This window comes from Podarcis erhardii (assembly GCF_964252035.2).
Source record: "Podarcis erhardii genome assembly, chromosome: 11".
Lineage (NCBI taxonomy): Eukaryota > Metazoa > Chordata > Lepidosauria > Squamata > Lacertidae > Podarcis > Podarcis erhardii.
Window position 1 is genome coordinate 6936988 of NC_138501.1, and position 21115 is coordinate 6958102.

The following is a 21115-nucleotide window of genomic DNA, read 5'->3' on the forward strand; positions in this document are numbered from 1 at the left end:
TCTAATTCTCAGAACATGCAAATATCAAAGTTTTAAGGGAACTATGCTGCATTTTAAGTTTTGCCTTGCCTAGTTATGTCAACTTCTGCTGTAAATATTACAAAATTTGCTGGAATAACGTTAAAACAGAGTAGGTTCAAGCAGCAATCAAATACCTAATTATGAGGAAGTAAGACCCATTGAAGAAGTGGCTTATTTCAGATAGAAATGGATATGACTGCGCTGTCAGAAAAAGAGGTGTATGTAAATGTGAAATATATTAAAGGTTTAGGTAGAATAAACTCAGTTGTGAAGTGGGTAGGAAACACTAGTTATTGAACAATATGAAAAAGCCACTGCCCCTCCAAAAAGTGAAGAAGGAAATCATAAATCATAGCTTAAATGATCCTCTGTTATAACTTCCTCTAAAGAATGCTTTTATATATATATATATATATATATATATATATATATATGCAGGTTTTGGTGTCCTCGGGTGTCTTCCCGTGTAAAAGTTGGGGTGTCTAGGCGACGTTTCGACGAGGTCTCACTCGTCATCTTCAGGCTGGTGCTTTCGGCTTCTTGTTACTGGAACAGAGCAGGATCTCAGTGTTTGAGTTCCTATAAATACTGTAGAGGGGGTGTGGTGTATAGCCTCCAATGTTCTGGGCAGAGAGGAAGTTCCCAGGCTAGTGTGCCTTTTCTTCTTTTGTTCCTTAATTACTTGAGAGATATCTTGAGTGATTTCTTGAGTGATATCCTGAGTACCACTTAGGTGGGTCATTAGGTGTGGATTAGTTGTTAAAGTCTTTGTGTCTTGACCTCTTGAACTTTGTGAAGAGTTTTCCTGAGAAGATGGCTGTACTGTACTTAGTTGTGCTCTGGCTTGGCTTCGTGTATAGGGGCGAGCTGTGGTTTTGTGGCTTGTGTCAGCCAGATCTGTGTAGGGTCTGCACCCCCCTGCAATCCCTACACAGATCTGTAGGGTCTGCAATCCCTACACAGATCTGTAGGGTCTGCACCCCCCTGCAATCCCTACACAGATCTGGCTGACACAAGCCACAAAACCACAGCTCGCCCCTATACACGAAGCCAAGCCAGAGCACAACTAAGTACAGTACAGCCATCTTCTCAGGAAAACTCTTCACAAAGTTCAAGAGGTCAAGACACAAAGACTTTAACAACTAATCCACACCTAATGACCCACCTAAGTGGTACTCAGGATATCACTCAAGAAATCACTCAAGATATCTCTCAAGTAATTAAGGAACAAAAGAAGAAAAGGCACACTAGCCTGGGAACTTCCTCTCTGCCCAGAACATTGGAGGCTATACACCACACCCCCTCTACAGTATTTATAGGAACTCAAACACTGAGATCCTGCTCTGTTCCAGTAACAAGAAGCCGAAAGCACCAGCCTGAAGATGACGAGTGAGACCTCGTCGAAACGTCGCCTAGACACCCCAACTTTTACACGGGAAGACACCCGAGGACACCAAAACCTGCATTCCTGTACCCGTGAAAATCTACGAAAGCAAATATATATATATATATATATATATCACATAACAAATTTGCTTTTGGAATTCATTTATTCATTGCATTTATATGGATGCCAGCTGCTTTGCTTTAATGATTTAAAACAAACTGATGAATTTTCAAGGAAGAGAAAATGCAGTATACTAACATTACTCTTATTTGTTCTTAATATAGTTGCACCAAATATCACGTATCTTGAAATTCCATATCCGGACCACCACTGGTGTATTCCATTCAGCGTGAGGGGGAACCCACAACCTATCCTGACATGGTTGCATGATGGGGTTAAGTTGAATGAGTCCGTCTATATCTGGACTAAAATACATGTTGTAAATCAAACGGAATACCACGGCTGCCTGCAGCTGGACAACCCTACTCATGTGAACAACGGCGATTATACCTTGGTGGCACAGAATCAATATGGAAAAGATGAAGCCAGCATTTCTGCGTACTTTATGGAAGATCCTGGAGGTAGTAAGTAATAATATTACTATACTATCATTGAAGCATTAATTAAGTAGGGCTGTTGTTTATTCGTAGTTTGCTTAATGGCGCTACTGAAAGTTAAGATGAGCAATTTTTTATTTTAGTTTTGCATGCAGCCCTTGGGTGGCATATTTCTATTAAAGCTGCAATCCTATACACACTTACCTTGCAGGAAGCCCCATTGAATGGAATAGAGCTTGCTTTCGAATAGTCGTGCATAGGTTTGCATTGTACGTGTGCAGTTAAGTCGTAAGGTTAGACTAGTTAAATGCTAAAAAGCAAATAAATGCAGATTTGAGAAAGTAATCTCACTAGACAGCACAGTAACCTAAACTTTGCATGATGAACTAAACCGTCTCTGGTCAGCCTCATTAAATTAGTAATTTAACATTATCAACTGACTGAAATCATTATATAAAGCAGTGGTTTTCAACCAGTGTGCCGTAGCATCCTGGAGTGCCTTGAATGATAGTCAGGGGTGCCACGGGCAACACTGGCCTCTGTCCCTCTTTCCTTCCCTCCCTCCCTCTGTTGCCCTCTTGCATCTCTGCCTCCCAAAGGCTTGCACAGCTGTTTGTTGCAGCAGCCCTGACTACAAGCTCCCCAGGCGAATGGTGCCTCTGGGCTGGCCAGGGGGTGCTTCCCAGGCCCCTGTGGGGCAGTGTGAAGAGGCACCTCTCTTTGGGGGCAGCGGGGGGCAGCGCAGAGACCAGGGGCTGCAGCTGTGGCTGCCCAGAGGACACCCAAGGAGAAGGGAGAAGAGAGGAGACTGAGGGAACACTCCGCAATGGAGGGTGTTTGAAAAACGGTGAGAGGCTGCCTGCTCTGCAGGCAAGGGGTGACATAACTGGGCTCCTGAGCCCCACAGGGGTGCCACAGAAAGAATGTAGTTGGTCAAGGTAGCCGTGGACTCAAAAAGATTGAAAGCCTCTGATACAAAGTATTATTTTCTTAATCTTCATGTCACTGCGAGTTAAATACAGTATTGCCCATCGGAGACGATAATTATTTCATTCATTTGCTTAACTTTCACTTCAAGCATGCTTTGTTTGTTTTTCTGCTGGATACTGCAATACTGATTATAGAGATCCAAATTGCAATCCAGTGTTCCTAGGTTATGGGTGCTATTAAATGAGAAGTTTGTCTGCACTGAAGCATCTTTGTTAATTGACACATTATTTTCTTAATGTATAGCTTAAGGCTCTCAAAATGAGAAGGATAAGTGATCATTGCATGGGGGGGGTGTGCCTGTGTGTGCATGCTTTTGTATTCTTCTGCCTTCCTCATTATTCACTACTACTGAAGAGATGCATTACTTCTACCTATGCACGGAGGTGCATGGAGGTTATCATATCTTGCTCTTCCAGAAATTAAACCTCATAATTTAAGCATAAGTTCCTCAACGTACAGTGATTTTTTTTACCTTTAAACAAAAACATTTAGGGCTCCCATATTCAGCTACATTTGCAGTTTCATAGAATGCAGTATCTCCCTGTGAAGTTAATTAAACCAAGCTGCTTTATTCTTGTGATGCCAGTTATATAATCTCTTCTTTTATCATTACTTTATACTGTTTTTTAGTCTTAACAAACTTGTAAATATTCAGAGATTTTAAAAACCGTAGGTTTTTTTTGCTGCTTTTGTGGTGAAAAGGAAGAATAAACTCAAGCACAGTGGTAGCGGAATGGCATAATACATTGTGAAATCCCTTGGGGCACTCTATAGACCTTCATATGCCAGTAATCACCACCACTGTCTTGTTTTCCATGGTTAAACTTCATATCTCATACCTTCCTTAATAATGTAATAGTTTCACCTGTTAAGAGAAGGAAAATAACAATCAACTTCCAATACTTGTTAAATAGATCTAAATGGTTGGGGTTTTTTCCCTGCTTGAGGAAAAGAACTCTGCAAAGTAGGTAAAAACTTCCCAGGGGAGGCCAATGCAGGGTAGATGAAGATACACCCAGTGCTTTTTTTCTGGGGGGGGGGGGACGCAGGGGGACGCTTACCCCTGAACATTTTGTGAGTCTAAGTTTGGCCTCATTGAGGGGCAGTATTTCAATATGAGTGGGAAAATGAGAGTACCCCTAAACATTTTTTTTAGAAAAAAAGGACTGGATACACCTAATGACTTACTAAAATCCTTGATTTGTTTGTGTTGGAGCCCAGTAGCAGGGAGGTGCTATAGACCAGGCATAGGCAAACTCAGCCCTCCAGATGTTTTGGGACTACAATTCCCATCATCCCTAGCTAACAGGACCAGTGGTCAGAGATAATGGGAGTTGTAGTCCCAAAACATCTGGAGGGCTGAGTTTGCATACTATGCCTGCTATAGACTACAGAAAAGACCATTGTCTCCTACAGGTTAGCATGGCAAGAGGTAACTTTGTACCTCTAGCCTAGGAAACAAATCTAAGCATAACATTTTGTTCACTTGCTTTACTGTGCAGTTCCATTATTTGAATGTCAGTGGCATTAAAGTATTGCTACCTAAGCAGAAAGAAACTTCAGTAGATGAGGCAAATTTTGTAACGACGCATCTGCTCCTTTTCATATCCTTTTCAAGCATCCTGACAAGGTTCTGGATTGGGGGCTGGACAGTTGGTAAATGCCCATGAGGATGTTGGCATCTTAGGGTGACTGTAGTAAACGCTTGGTACCCTGGAAGCTTGCTTGTGCAGGTCTGCAGCACATTGGGTGTCAGTTGTATTTGGTCTGCCTGAAATTCTTTACCTAAAGTTCAGTTTTTCATGTGGCTTATAGTTGTTGACAAGTATTAAGAAATCAATGCTAGGTTAAACCATGTGTAGACCCCACTCCAAGATAGCTTCACTCTTGGAATATTGCAGTGTCTTACAAACTATTTGTCTTATATTTTATGTTTGCCTTCTTCCACAATGAGAATAAAGACAAATAAAACATATATAATCTACTGTAATTGCATTCATGGTTTACATTGCTATTTAAAATAAATACAGATCAGTCTTCAAGCCTGAAATGGCTTTGATAGCTATTGTCACTGTCAGTTTTACATATTGCACAAGCCCAGTGCTATCAAGTGATGGCAGTGAGCTGACTTGAGATTCAGTAGGCTTTCCTTGAGTTACTGTTGCTGTGAATCCCACCAGTGGTACTCTTGCCTTTCTGCATTTTTGGATCAGTGCAACAGGGAGCCGCACGCTGCAGGAGTGATGTTGGTGGAGCTGTTTGGGGCTAGATAACCATTGCCCCACCCATCGACTCCCACCCAGAAAAAACACTGGTTAGGGCTAGATATAAGTGGCTCGCGCTCAGTTTATGAGACCAAGTAAATAGGCTACAGTTGCCAACACTGTTGGCAAAACCTGGATGTGCTGCAGTCCCCAACTGGAACAGTACAAAGACAGAGGAGGCTTTACCCCATTCTACAGAGGGAGAGTTTCTTTTATATTCTAGTTGAAGGGAGACAGCAGTTGACCTGTTGGGACCAGTGCTCTCCTCTGGTATTGCCATTACCAGGACTTTTAATTGTATATAGCATTGTGTTCCTGTATGGGGGCATTAGGAACTTACATAGCCTTATACAAAGTCAGATCCTGGTTCTGGAAATTGCCATACAGTGACACCATTGGTCCATCTAGCCAAGTATTGTCTGCCCTGACTTGCAAGGCTATCCCGTATTTCATATCAAGGTCTCTCACCTCTATCTAGAAATGCCAGGAATTGAACTTGGGACCCCACTAAGCTATGACCCTTAAACTGTGCATGTAGAAACCTTTTGAGAGAATCCCATGTGTAGGGTGTTCTGAATATGGAGAAGAAGGATGTATGTTTTCTGTGTGGGGGTACATTTCACTCCTCTGTTGCTGGCATGGAGCCACCACATTAACTGTTAGAGACAATGGTGATATATGCATACATAGTCACAAAAGAAGGTTAATTTTCATTAATAATGCCTTTATCCAATTGATCTCAGAGAAAAGCTTATCATCCAGATGGTGGGTTAGTATACAATGTGTGCCCAAAAGTTGTAAAGAGGGATTCTCAGTCTGGGCACAAGCATTTTGAAGTAAAGCTTGGCTTGAGTTCTTCTAAGAGACAGACAGACAACAGATTTTTTTGTCATGTTAATTATTAAAATGGCTCACATCTAGTTCCAAAACCTTTAATTAAAAAAGAAAAAGTAATCAAGAATCTACATATTGACCTCAGCGAGGCTGATTTGAGTGGCAGTCCTAATGGAAAAAGTCCAACATGAAAGTTAAAGTTCTGATGAGATACCTTCTCAAAAAAATTTTTTTGACAATGTTTCATCAATTTGAGGTTAACAACAAACTATGAAACCACAAAAAAATTAACAGCCATTAAGAAAAGCGGGATTGTTCAAAAACTAAAGAAATTGTTTTTTTTAAAAAAAATGAATAAAAAGAAGAGCCCCTAAAAGGAAGCATAGTCTCTGAGCTTCCCAGTTCACCTCTAGATGCATCTTGGCTGCTGTCTCCATCTGAGGCTGAAATGGAAAAGGTCTAGGGCTCAGAAAATGGTCACCAAGTAACAGCACGTTCAGAGGTCTAAAGTAACAGAATGTCCCGAAGTTCTCAGTCCAAGATTTTGAGGTTAACCAGCTAAATAGCAAAGGAGTAGGTGGACTCACTCCACGCTTGGGGTGATGCAGGACATGTAAACAGGTTTCATTTACCTGTGCGGCACCATAGTTTCCCACCCCAGCCTCTGGGCAGTTTGTCAGCCGCTCCTTGTTATCTCTTCTGGATGTGATTTGAGGTTTTATAATCTACAGCAAGTCAGAAGCAAAAGTTAAAAGGTCGGCTTTGTCTATGCCACTGGCCAAAATGTCCCCCCCCCCGTTGTTTCCCCAAGCAAGGTGGCATATACTATACAGGTAAGCACCACAGAATCTCACAAGCAGTTTCACAAAAGTTTTCCTCACAGGCACAAAGTGGATCTTGGGCTGTTGGTTTTTGGAAAAGCTTTCAGGCCTACCCCCTTTCTAAAGGCCCGGTTGGGCAGAATCTGCAGCTAGGCACCTAGTGTCTCATAAGCAAGCTCTCACAGAGCTCTTCCTCCACAGTGCAGGATCCGGAATGCTGGTCCCCATTCCCAGATGAGACAGATCTTACAGGTAGGCACCCCAGAGTCTCACAAGCAAGCTCCCAGGAGTCTTCCTCATAGGCACCTGATCATATCTGAGCTTTTCCACCATTTCATAATGATGACATCTTACTAGTAACTGGTACAATGATTACTTGACCATTGAAACATGCTACATTTTCACCTTGCATCATTGAGAGAGGTTCAAATACACTTAAATAAATGGGTTTTCCCGTCAATAAAATATATGAACAGGGCCCGCTATTCTCAAGTTACGCTAATCTTATCAAGTAGCAAGTTCTCATTGTTCTAGAGAAATAATAAGTGACTTAGATTTTTAGGAATATTGAATATTGAATTAATCTTCTCCCAAGGCACAGTATATTTATTTATTTATTTATTTATTTATTTATTTATTTATTTATTTATTAAATTTGTATACCACCCTATATCTGTAGAACTTAGGGCAGTTCACAAAATAAATGTGCAATGCATAATGTAAAATAGGTGAATTCAGCGGATATGTGTGGTGTAGAATATGAAGCGCAAATAAGTGTATTTTGTTTTTCTCTGGAAACAGTTTAGAAGATAAAAGTGTGTATAACTTAGGTCTGCATTTAATGTCATATGGTATCATGTGATTAAAAGCTAATCGGTTAACTGTACCTCTATGCTATATTTGTAACTTAATTATATCTTTTTCTTTTTGTTATCTAGGTAGTTCGTTCTACACCCATCTTGGTTATAGTGGTATATTTTTATTTTCTACTTCAAATATGTATATAACCTCAAATGATCAAGTAAATGACTGAAACATGTGAAAGATGGACTTTTATACAGTTTGGAATCATTAATACAGTAAATACTATTCGGCTAGATTTAGAACCTCAAAATTTGCCTTGAATTTAATATAGATATGAATTTCTTCTGAATTTTCTGAAGGGCAATCCTTAATCCTGAGGTGGCACATTTTCCTGGAGAATGTCAGCAGGGTCAATCTTCATTGCTGTCAAGGGAGAGGGACAAGATGGCCCTTCCTGTCAAGCTCTGCCTAGTGAGATGAACAGTCAGGTCAAGTCGGAGCTGTAAGAGCTCTTTGAGGCTTCTCCTTACCTGCCCAACATGCCTAAGAAGGGCCTCTGGATGTTTCTTTGTGTGTGTATGTGCGCAGAGTCTCTTCAAGAGCACTCCATTCTCACCTAGTCTGGAGCCAGATGTCTTGCCACTGAAGGAAAGTAGCAATTTTAATCTAAAATAAAAGTACAGTGGTGCCTTGGTTGTCGAACTTAATCCATTCTGGGAGTCCGTTTGACTCCTGGAACCGTTCAAAAACCAAGGAACGGCTTCTTGTTGGCTGCAGGAGCTTCCTGCACTCAATCGGAAGCCACTTTGGACGTCTGGCTTCCAAAAAATGTTCACAAACCGGAACACTTACTTCTAGGTTTGTGGTGTTCGGGAGCCGATTTGTTTGGGAGCCAAACCGTTCAACAACCAAGGTACCACTGTACTAGAATAAATGTTCTGGTAGCAAAAACTGTGAGGCAACCCAGTATACCTGAAGGAGCGTCTCCACCCCCATTGTTCTGCCTGGACGCTGAGGTCCAGCGCCAAGGGCCTTCTGGCGGTTTCCTCATTGTGAGAAGCAAAGCCACAGAGAACCAGGCAGAGGGCCTTCTCGGTAGTGGCGCCCGCCCTGTGGAAGCCCTTCCAGCAGACGTCAAAGCGATAAACAACTACCTGACATTCAGAAGACATCTTAAGGCAGCCCTGTTCAGGGAAGTTTTTAATGTGTGACATTTTAGTGTATTTTTGGGCTCTGTGGAAGCCGCCCAGAATGGCTGGGGAAACCCAGCCAGATGGGTGGGGTACAAATAATAAATTATTATTATTATTATTATTATTATTATTATTATTATTATTACTATGCCCACTCTCTCCTCTTGTCATAGGGCAAGGCAGACTAAAAGTGCTCCTAGAGCATCTGTCTCCCCAGGCAAATTGGCAGGAAAACACTTTTGATATCCACAAATATCAAATGTAACTTACAAACTCTGTCCAGCAGTTTATCTATGGTTTATTTACTACCAAAAAAACCCACAGTTAGCTTATGAATGTTGGGTAGCAGTTTCTAGTTGCTCAATGGAATATACTGCTTTGACTTATCAAAGACTTGGAAACTCATTATTCCCCAAAGGAGATGGCAGCATCTGTTGTCTTTTGGCTTAATTAGTCATTTGATATGTCGCTGAATGGGTCTCCATCCATATTTGTTTTTACTACCTTAAAAAAAATATACAGTCTGTTTTTCAAGAGAGCTTATTCCATAAAATGGCTTACAGCTGTATTTCAAACCACGGCAGCATTATAATTTACAATAATAAAATATCACATGCATTCAGCAAGCATTACAGAATAGATACTACAGACATGGACTTTAATAAGACATGGACCTTGCACAAGGTGGTGCTTTAATAGGGTGCTGGTTAATGGAAGCCCACCCTTAACTCTGCTTCTCTGTTACGTGCCAAGGTGAAGGAATGGCCTCCTGGAGCCTCAGGAGATAATGGAATTTCTCTTCTCTGAATTTCCTGGAAGATAGTCCACCTGCGACCTCTTTGTGACTAGCCAGCCGGTTATGGATTTCCTTCAAACCAGAGCTTCTGTCAGCATTGTACATACGTTGGAGGCAGACAGATGTGCCTGGGGTGAACTCACCTCCTTCTTTCCATTTCTTATTGTTTTGAGAGACAGTTGTTTTTGAAATGATCATATAATTGGTGCCTGTTCGTATGGATGTTTTTTTTATTTGGTTTTGAGTGGGGACCAAAGGGTTTGTGCCCTCTTCCAGTCTGCTCTGGCAGGGCATGGTATCCAGTCCTCCTGGCAAACTGATGAGAATTGACCTACCCACATGTTCCAGGTGCCTTCTCAAGGTTAAGAGCTGCCCTCTGTGAGACTTAGAGAAACAGAAATTCATAGTAAGGGAAATTTCCAATTTTTCTTTTTTGTGTGTGTACTGAAGCAAGTCTTCTTATATAACAATCCCTTTATATATTTATGGAAAATATCATACTTTTGTTTTTCATATTTTCTGTTTTTTTGTATATCTACATAGAATTATTAATTACTAATTTTTTTAAAAAAACATACTTTTCACCATATAAAAATTCCCATCAGCGATTTTTCTTTTTAAAACAATTTCTTAAAACTGTGCTTGTTGGAGGCTACAATCCTGCACACAGTTAATCTGCTTAAGTCCTACATTTAAGCTGCCCGATTGTGTGTAGGATTGCTGCTGAAGCCATTTACAAATTAATGTTCTTCAAAAGGCTAACCTATTGTTATTAGATCAAAACTGGTGCCTTTTAAAAGAACTAAATTTTTAGATAATGCCATCATAAAAGGGAACATTGCCTTTTATCTATGAAAGTCCATTTTAAACATTGTTTCTATAATACTTGTATACCTTCAGGAGTGGAAAGTTTTGTTCATTCTTGCTGAATATATAGCCCTGTGCCAAAAATTGTCTAAAAAACCAATATAAATTATATATTAATTGTAATATATAATTTTATATATTAATTTGGTTTTATTCCACATCATTAACCATAAACTCTAGCATGCAATTGGATTACTACATTACCTGTAAGAGGAATGAGTAGTTCCTAATACTAATTAAAATCAATTCTGAAGGGGAGTTTTGGACCATTCAAGAACCCATTATTTGGATAAATATTTGGGCAGCTTGCCTGTGATAGTGGAGGAGCAGGTCAGGAGGGAATCCCACAGCCCACTGATGAAGTCTCCCTCACTTAATTAGAAGTTCACTGAATAGATAGCTTGCAGCAATGCCTTCAGTTCTTTCATACTTAATTACAATAACCCTGATCAAGAATGCAGTATGCGAGAAAGGGAAGCTTACCTTTCACAGAGGCATGCACACTGTGATTGTAGGAGCCATAGGGGAAAAAGTCTCCATTGGCCAAGTTGCCACAGGGGAAAGTGCTAGAGAAATGTAAAAGACAACGACCCCAGAGTTAAAACTCATTGGTTGGAATGAATGTGTATAAAAAGGAGAGTGTGGTAGTTATGCCTCTTTCTCAATAAAATGTTTAATATGGCCTTAGGATTGGAGATACTATATTATTGTAGTTGGTAAATTATTGTAGTGTCCTGCTAAAAAATGAGCTGCAGCAAAATTCGGGCTTGCAGTCTCCACTTCTTGCAAAACTGAGAGGAGACTTGGGAAGCTTTTGTTTGTGTATTTATTTAATCACAGGTTTCCACAGCTGAAGTTGGTTTGTTTCAGACAATAAACTGTGGTTAACCAAAAACAGAAATGAAAGCTTCCCCACTTCTCTGAATTGTATGGGAAAATTAGGTGAAAGTGTTGGAGCCCAAATTTTACTGAGCTTTGTACGTGGTTGTGCACGTTGTGTTAAACCAGGCAAAGGCAAACTTGGCCCTCCAGATGTTTTGGGACTACAACTCCCATCATCCCTAGCTAGTAGGACCAGTGGTCAGGAATGATGGGAATCGTAGTCCCAAAACATCTGGAGGGTCGAGTTTGCCTATGCCTGTGTTAAACCATGGTTTGGCATGATGTATATATGTTGCCATAGAGTTAATCTCTTCCATTCCCTTTTTCTGTGTCATTTCTGATTTTTCTGGATTGTCAAAATTAATGATAAAATAAAACTGTCCTATCAGGAGTAACTAACCCAGTGGGGCGAAGCTGCAGCAATAGTCTCCCAGCAGCGGGGAGGGGTGAGGTTAGGGCTATGCAGGATGCTCCCTCTTGTTCACCCATGTAGCCCCAAATTCTCCAGTGCCTCACCCCTTTTTCTCATGGTAAGTGGCAGTGACCATGGTGGCTGGAGGCTTTTGATTTGGCTTCACAGCACCGGGCAAGCTGCTCCTCCCTCCTCATGTCAGCTAAAGAAACAACCTGCTCAAATGATACCAGCTCACATCTAAATATATTTGGCAGGGAATATATCAAACTTGCCTATCTTCCTTATGTACTTTGGGGAAAGAGTGAGATGACTTAAAGGGAGTAAACTGCCATTAAGTTTAGCTTATAGTTAATCACCTTGGTAGTCCGAAGCACACGAAGTGGCTCAATTCTGTCGATTGTATACAATTGTAACAAAAATGAATTTCTGCCATTAAATGCTCCGTTCCTATGCGTGGAGCTGATTGCATCATTTTTTCCAAAACAAATCATAAAAATTAACTCTGCATTCAAAGCATATAAAAAGATTAACTCCAGTTGTGCAACTCTAAAAGCCATAAACAGAAAACATTTTGTACGAAAAACCACCTAGTACTGTGTGAAATTATATATTTCTCTACATGTTTTTTTATGTTTACATTGTACATTCTGCTGGATGATTATTTATTTCTAGTTTTCAGATTTGGCTCAAAAGCCATATAATCTGATTTTTCTTTTGCCCTCTCTTATTTTGTGATAATATATACTAATGAAAGTGGAAGAACCCCTGGCTTTTGTCCAAGTGGCAATGTTAATGTTTCTCAGTATACAGTGGTGCCTCGCAAGACGAAATTAATCCGTTCCGTGAGGCTCTTCGTATAGCGGTTTTTTCGTCTTGCGAAGCAAGCCCATTGACAGCTTAGCGGATTAGCGCTATTAGCGGTTTAGCGGCTTTTAGCGGATCAGCTGATAAGCGGCTTATCAGCGGATCAGCTGATAAGCGGCTTAGCGGCTTAGGAAAAGGGGGAAAAACCCCGCAGGAACTCGCAAGACATTTTGTCTTGCGAAGCAAGCCCATAGGGAAATTCGTTTTGCGAAGCGCCTCCAAAACGGAAAACCCTTTCGTCTAGCAGGTTTTCCGTCTTGCGAGGCACCACTGTATCTGTATCATGGCAACACAACCACTAATGTGCCAAGTGAAACCTCCTTTAGACCTTTTTGCTTATACTTTGTTACAAGAGTCTTGAAAGACTCTTGCATGTAATGCAGAGCACCCCACCTCACCCCCGTGATCTCACAAGTTTCACGTGCAGTTTTTTGGGGGGCACATCTTACTGCTTAGCCATTCTGGGCTCAAGGAAGAAACTTTTAGCCCTTCCCTGGAAGTGGAACACCTTTCCTGTTTGGATGCACACCTTCTTTGTGATATTAACAGAGCACCAGGTGGTGTGGACTTTATTTGCCCTTTGTGGGGTCTTGACATTGGAATGAGGTATTATGCAGAACATGAAAGGAAGTGTAACTAGTCATAAATAAGCACAGCATTTGCTGCGATTTGAGATAATGAGCAGATTAAACCTTTTGAAAAGTTCTACACACAAGAAGCATTACTATCTCATGGGAAGAGAATATATTTGTTCTGGAATAGTTTTAAAATAATTTCCTTCAGTTCAAGGATAAGCAAAGTTATGCATAACTTAGGTTTAATATTTGATTCGTTAATATTAAGTGAAGATCTTTTGTTCTATGCTCAGTGAACAGATTTTCATTAATTACTTGTTCATTCCTTTGTATTTCCAAATGCCTGCTTTAATAAATCTAACCTTTCCCCCTTCCACTAAATGGAGAATAACTTTTTTGGCATTTTAAGATACTTCAAATTGCAAAACTTTCTGAAAAATATTTTTAATGTTTTAATGCACCTTTTGTTGCATTTCAACTTAACCTATCTCTTGTCAGTGAAAATACTTCCCGCCTTTGAGCTTTTGCAAAACTTATTTCACTGGGAAAGGAGAACTGTAACTCAAGCAAAAGGATACATTTTTCATACTCAAAATGAAAGTTAGATGAATCAGGGAAACAATGATGTACTTTCAGTTGCCCAAAACAGGCCTTAAACTACCCTATGCATTATTCTTGGCTGGTCCATGTGGTTAGAACTCCCTCACAGAATTCTTAGGAGATGATACCTCTCCTTCTTCCTTTAAATTCCAATTGAACTCCATCTCTTCCACAAACCCCTTGATTTGTCTCATTGTCTGGAACCTTATTATACCCAGTTTCCTGGGAATGAGCCCTATTAAACTTAGTGGGATTTACTTCTGAGTAGGCAAGTATAGGATTGCACTGTTAATTTTTACCACCAATTACGTGTGTAATCCTATACCTACTAAACACTAAGTCTCATTGAGCTCAGTGGAATTTACCTTTGAATATAGATGCTTAGGATTGTGCAGCAAGTGTATGGAACTCTATTTCCTCCTGTTCCTCTGCTGTTAGCCTGCTCTCTCCCTTTTCTTGTTCGTTCCCCTTAAATGGTAGATTATTATAATATTCTTAGGGCAGGGGACAGTATTTTTGCTTAACTTATGTTAACTCTTTGAAGTACTATACAAATAACAGAAGAAGTTTCTATTTAGTGCATTTTACTATTACAGTATTACTATTTTGTTTAGAATATAACTTAAGAAAGAACAGAGTACATATTGAATTTGAAGAGTAGATACAATACAAGTTTTCACTGAGAAAGTCAGGAGCAAATAAAGTTCTTGGCTTTCTGCATTTTTGGCAAACAAAACTTAGAACACTGAACAATACATTATAGAATTATAGTAAATTTTCATTTCCTGTGTTTAGTACTTTTCATAGAGACAAAAAAAAGTTACAGTCAGGGAAGTAAATAAAAATACATTCTTTCTCTTAGAGGATTATGGAACGCCAACGGATAATTTTGAAGATACTACAAATAACAGTAATCCAGTTACTTCTACGGATGTTTCCGACAAAAACAATGAAGATAGCATCACTGTAAGTATATACATAGTTTCCTGGTTTGTAATCTCAGCAGACTTTTTGACAAGGGATCTGATACGTTTGTGGTGTTTTAGCTTGTAACAAGACACCACCTTGACTATACCCCAGAGCTTTTCACAGGCATTTATATAATGTGAAACAATTGCTTTTTCAAAGAGTTGGTAAATTATAGATAGAAAACAGTGTGCAAACTTTGTTTCATACATTACCATTAAGTGATATTACCTAGTTGCAGCTTCCAAGCTGCATGGAAACAACTCCCATTTACAGCCTGAAATATTTTGGGTTTCCCTCTTTTGGCATGAAAAATATGGTGTAACTTTAGCTGAATGTTCTAGTGAGCACCCACATAATTTAAGTAACTATAAGGTCAACGTGGGTGGCGCTGTGGTCTAACCACTGAGCCACTGATCAAAAGGTTGGCAGTTCAAATCCCTGCAACAGAGTGAGCTCCCGTTGCTCGGTCCCAGCTCCTGCCAACCTAGCAGTTTGTAAGCATGTCAAAGTGCAAGTAGATAAATAGGTACCGCTCTGGTGGGAAACGGCGTTTCCGTGCACTGCTCCAGAAGTGGCTTAGTCATGCTGGCAACATGACCCGGAAAAACTGCAGACAAAACACCGGTTCCCTTGGCCTGTAAAGCAAGATGAGCACTGCAACCCCAGAGTCGTCTGCAACTGGAGTTAACTGTCAGGGGTCCTTTACCTTTTTAAAGCCAAGATAAACTGGATGTTGTATCCACAGGAGCAGATGATCTTGAGATATTTTCCTGGTTCTGGTTTCCTTAGCAAAAAGCCATAGAAGCCATATTTTGAAGTCTCTTTTATTGAAGAGGCAACCTTAAATTTTTTTTTTAAGGATTAAAATTCTAAATTCTCGGCTCTTACTAGGGCGTTGTGACTATCCCTAGTAGAGCAGCCTAGGTGTGTAACACCCATAGGCTCTGAGTGGCAAGAGTTCAGACTGCAAACTTCAAAACAATTCTGATATCATGTTCAAATACTGCCAATACTTCAATACTGGGTTTAATGCACCTTGCTTTTCTTTTAGGTCTATGTTGTAGTGGGGATTGCAGCATTAGTGTGCACTGGCTTAGTTATTTTGCTCATTATTCTCAAGTTTGGAAGGCACTCCAAGTTTGGAATGAAAGGTAAGAGGGGCTGCTTTTATTTCTTTACTTCAATGGGTTAGATTGTTGCTTTTTGTTTTTTTATACACACTATATACATTTACATAGGGACACGGGTGCCACTGTGGTCTAAACCACTGAGCCTAGGTCTTGCCGATTGGAAGGTCGGCGGTTCGAATCCCTGTGACGGGGTGAGCTCCCGTTGTACGGTCCCAGCTCCTGCCAACCTGGCAGTTTGAAAGCATGTCAAAGTGTAAGTAGATAAATAGGTACCGCTCTGGCGGGAAGCTAAACGGCGTTTCCATGTGCTGCTCTGGTTTGCCAGAAGCTGCTTATTCATCCTGGCCACATGACCCAGAAGCTGTACACCGGCTCCCTCGGCCAGTAAAGCGAGATGAGCGCCGCAACCCCAGAGTCGTCCGTGACTGGACCTAACGGTCAGGGGTCCCTTTACCTTTATATACATTTACATGTGTAAACTTTGTACAAAATACATACAGTATGCATGCTAACTCAGAACATGGAATGTGTATTTTAATGTTCCTCCTGAAAGATACAGCAATTTTTTTCTACATGATTCTTGAAGTCTGCAGTGCATATTAGCAGTACGAAGTTCTGGGCCCCTATACCCTTTCTTCTACTAACAAATGTTTACTGGGGCTGTGCTAAATGTTTGTATGTGTTTGTATGTTCTGGTACAAAAGCATTTTAAGGCAGCCCAAAATGCTCACTTCCTGAAATTCCCCTAAGTGCACCTTGGTCCCTTTATGGTCATGGGTGCTTTCTTTCTCTGCTTCTCCCTCAGACCATTTCAGAGTGAGGCCATTACTTTCTATATCTCATTATCCATAGTCTCCATGGATGTGGCGAGTGCTGTAATACTTTGAGTGCATGTCACAGGAGGGGGAGAGTGGAACCACCAGACAATGAAGGTGTTTCTCAGCCAACAGAGTTGTGGGGCTCCTCCTCCTGTGTCCTTCTGCAAAAGGTGTTTTGTCTTCAGTTTCCTACTATTCCGATGATTAATACAATACTGATCATTTTCATTGCTGCTTCTTTCACTCTTCAGTAACCATTTTAACCATTACGCCATGATCAAATAGTTTGTGTGCTTATTCAGTAGTAGTGAGAGTTCCGATTGCTCCCCCCCCCCAAATATTTTCATATAGGAAGTGATTTGGCAGCAGTGGTCACTGATGTGATTAATTCTCTGTAAAGGAATAGAAAGGGGTCAAGATGCAGTTGTAAGTCAGTGGTGGCTTTATCTTTTCTCATATTTGTCCAGTCAGTCTACCATATGAGGGCATGTCTACCATGTGTGGTAATATGCACCCGTTTCATCTTCATATTTCCAGGAACAAGTGATAACTTTTCACAGGTTATATGATGTCACTTAATACAACTTTGTCTCAGATCAAAATTAAAAAATTCCTTCCAGTAGCACCTTAAAGACCAACTAAGTTAGTTCTAGGTATGAGCTTTCGTGTGCATGCACAGATATCTGAAGAAGTGTGCATGCACACGAAAGCTCATACCTAGAACTAACTTAATTGGTCTTTAAGGTGCTACTGGAAGGAATTTTTTTATTTTGTTTTGACTATGGCAGACCAACACGGCTACCTATCTGTAACTTTCTCTCAGATGTGAACATAAATACAATCAGTTTATATCCATATCATCTCCCTCCTGAGTAACTCTGTTTGGATGCACAGTCATATTTCATACTATGATTATTAGGGAAAATATTTTTTTTTAATACAGCAAGTCTTGTAATTCCTTTATATAAAACCAGTGCTATTTTTCTAGAAAAAGAGGTGCTAGAACTCACCATTAACACCTCCTTCATTCTCTTATACTGTGGTGCCCCGCAAGACGAATGCCTCGCAAGACGAAAAACTCGCTAGACAAAAGAGTTTTCCGTTTTTCGAGGTGCTTCGCAAGACGAATTTCCCTATGGGCTTGCTTCGCAAGACGAAAACGTCTTGCGGGTTTGCTTCCTTTTTCGTAAAACCGTTAATACCCGGGGAATCCACGCTCTGCAAGACGAAAAAATCGCAAGACGAAGCAACTCACGGAATGAATTATTTTCGTCTTGCGAGGCACCACTGTAATGGCAATGGTGCCCACCTGAGAAGTGCCGGAATTGAGTTCTGGATGAAAAAAAGTCCTATATAATACTATAATTCAGCTGCTTTGTAGAGATGCTGTCCTACACAGAGTAGATCCAGTGAAGTTAATTGACATGACTAATTTGAGATAATTAATTTCACTTGAATCAATTTTAGGCCTAGCTGAATACAACTATATGTACAAGTCCAACTGTCCCATCACAAAAAAGCACAGACCTGAAAGGGGTTTAGAAGGGGCAACCAAAAGGCTTTAGAGGTTCATTTGGGACATCTACAAGGAAAGACTAAAATGTTTGGAATATTTTAGGTGGGTTTTGTCTTGTGTTTTAAGGCAGCTGTTGGGTGACATGAACCCAGGATCATCCAATAAAGTTAATGGGCATTGATTCCGAACATACAAAAATCATTACTTCACACAATGAATAATCCATTTATGGTATTCAGTGCCACAAGATGTGGGGATAGCCCTTGTCTCAGATGGTTTTTAAAGTGGATTGGACAAATTGGACTGTCAATTACTATCAGCTGTGGTAAATAAATAGAGCCTTCAGGTTCAGCGGTGGTATATGCCTGAATACCAGTTATGGGGAGTCAGTTTTGTGGGAGAGCTACGACCTTCATGCCCTGATTGTGGGCTTCTCAAAAGCATCTGGCTAGTGGCTGGGGAAGTTCAAACAATGGCCACTTATTTGGGAATCCTGGCAAGTAGCGGTTAGAGCCACAGCCTGGTCAGGTCATCTTTACCATGGTATGACCAATTGGGGACATCAGAGCCTCTCCTGCAGTGGCACCTCTCAGGCCAACATGAGACCAGCTGGAGGCATGGCTGAAGTGGTAGGCCAGGGCATCACTCAGGTCCATCCAATTTTTATAAGTTCAGGCTGCACCCGGGCTTCCCAGCACAGATCAGTATCGGTTCTTATCTTGGCTAATTATGCTGAGTGTTTTGATTATGCATGTAGCCCCTTCATGAGGCCATCAAACAGGGTCATACGACTTGCAAATAATTTTTCAAGTTCTGTAAATTCCCCTGAAGGTGCTGACTTTTCAGTTTGTCAACATAAAATTTTATTTGCAAATATGCAAACCACAGAAAAGTTTTATTTCCCATATACAGTTTGATTTTAAGAAATCCAGTTTCATGACCAAGGTCTATATATCTATTCAGTCAGACATTTTATTTCGTTCATCAGAGGTCACTACAGTCCCTCTAATGGCAAGGAAATACCTTGAGAAATAAGATTAAAAATGATAAGAAATGGTTTTCAAAGAAGGTGCAGTGATTTATATTTACCTTAACTTACAACTTCACAGGTCTCTTTGGAAGTTTAAATCATTATAATTTATTAAAGCTGCTGTTGGGATGGCTACAGACAACCCGTATTTTTGGGTTCTTTCTCAAATAGCTTAGACTTATGAAAATGTTATGTTTCTGGCATAACTTTTGAAAAGTCACGCAAAAAGGGGTCTTGTTTCGTTTACAAAGAGCCCTGTTTTGCCTCAATATTTGTAAGACCAAGGGAAGCTGCATAAATAGGGTCGGCACAGTTATGTTAAAAAAGAGTCAGGATCCTGGTTTGGGCCCAGCTGTCATTCAAAGGTGAACCGTGTCCCTTAAATGCCATTTCCCCAACTGCTTACCTTTTAAAAGGCCTTGTTCAAGCCTGCTTCGTTTAAAATATGTGGGCAATAAACAATGGGATGCTGTTCTTGTTTATTCAGAAGCAAGTCCTATCGGGTTCAGTCAGATTTACTCAATAGGAAATCTGTGTAAGCAACAGGGAATAAGCCACATTGATTTCAGTGGGTCATATAAACTTTAGATGGTATACAGTTGCATTCTATACTGTTGGATTCGATTTCAACAGAACACGGCACACACAATGTCATTGTATATTTCATAAGTCTAACCAAATTATAGACCATTTTATAAAGAGCAGAATATATACCGCTAAACATTTTTTATTAAGGCATATATAAGATTTTTGGAAGGAGCCTATCATCTTCTCAGCCTTCTCTCATCCTTCTCTCCCTTCTCTCATATATCTGTATTTGTATACACCCACAAAACCAGAGAGGTATTATGTTATTGAGGCCATATTTCTACTGAACATGATTTTTCTGCTCAGAAAGTGAGTTACTTGGATCACACAGAAAAGCTACTGTGTAAATGTGAAGTAGTAACAGTATTTGTTCCTTTAACAATGGAAGAAATTGAACTAGCTTTGAACTCTGGAAGGGGCTTAAGTTCAGCTCACTACCTCAGAATTCCATATTAGCACTATTCTAAAAATCATTACCATCACTAGTGTAAAATTAGGAAAGTGCTTACCATAGTGATGTATCCTCCCTCAGGGTTGCTGCCAACATATGTTTAAAGAAAAATCAAATGTAAGCTAATGAGATCTTTCTGTCTGAAAGCACATCCTTGCTCAGAAAGATCATTGAGTGTTGTTGCCTACTCTAAATTTCAAATGCAGTGAATTTGGCTGCAAACTGTTTCAAGCCCTAAGACGTATTCAAAGTTTTTTTCAGTTCATTTGGGGGAGCTATTGATGTAATTCATTCCACCTTTAATTTGTTCCTCACCCAAGAGACGGATATATCACTACACTAGTTGATCTATATAAAGGTCCTCGCTGCAACTCATATATCTCATCTGAAAATCTGTGCATCTGTTATGGAGATGGGTTAAGCAATAACTTCACTAGGGACTACAAACGGTACTTGCCAAAAATATGGCCACTTTCCAGCTCTGGTTTTGCCCTTTGTTTCTTCTTCTTTTGAGTTTTCCATTAGAGCAGCAGAAAAGTTCTAGTATTCTTTTACGGTGATTGACTGGATTGCCCTAATTTCTCTGTTGGTTTGTATGCCAGTTAAGTTCATTCAGAACTTCCGAGTCTTAGAATCCCTGTGCTCAGCGTGGAATTTTGAAAAACAGATTAGTTCGTGGATGAGATTATGCGACTTCTGCTTATTAATATCATTATATTAAAAAGCTTAAACTGTGGTGATGT

The 21115-nt window shown here is 40.2% G+C and overlaps 1 protein-coding gene across 1 annotated transcript in view; it reads left to right on the forward strand.

Annotated features, from left to right (window-relative positions):
• The window catches only part of NTRK2 (neurotrophic receptor tyrosine kinase 2), a 178013-nt gene that overhangs the window by 54764 nt on the left and 102134 nt on the right, over positions 1-21115 (forward strand). The window contains exons 8-12 of the mRNA XM_081880995.1: positions 1693-1992; positions 7076-7126; positions 7813-7845; positions 14733-14836; positions 15891-15990. Of these exons, the coding sequence (XP_081737121.1) occupies positions 1693-1992; positions 7076-7126; positions 7813-7845; positions 14733-14836; positions 15891-15990 (588 nt within the window). The remainder of the gene's footprint in view (positions 1-1692; positions 1993-7075; positions 7127-7812; positions 7846-14732; positions 14837-15890; positions 15991-21115) is intronic.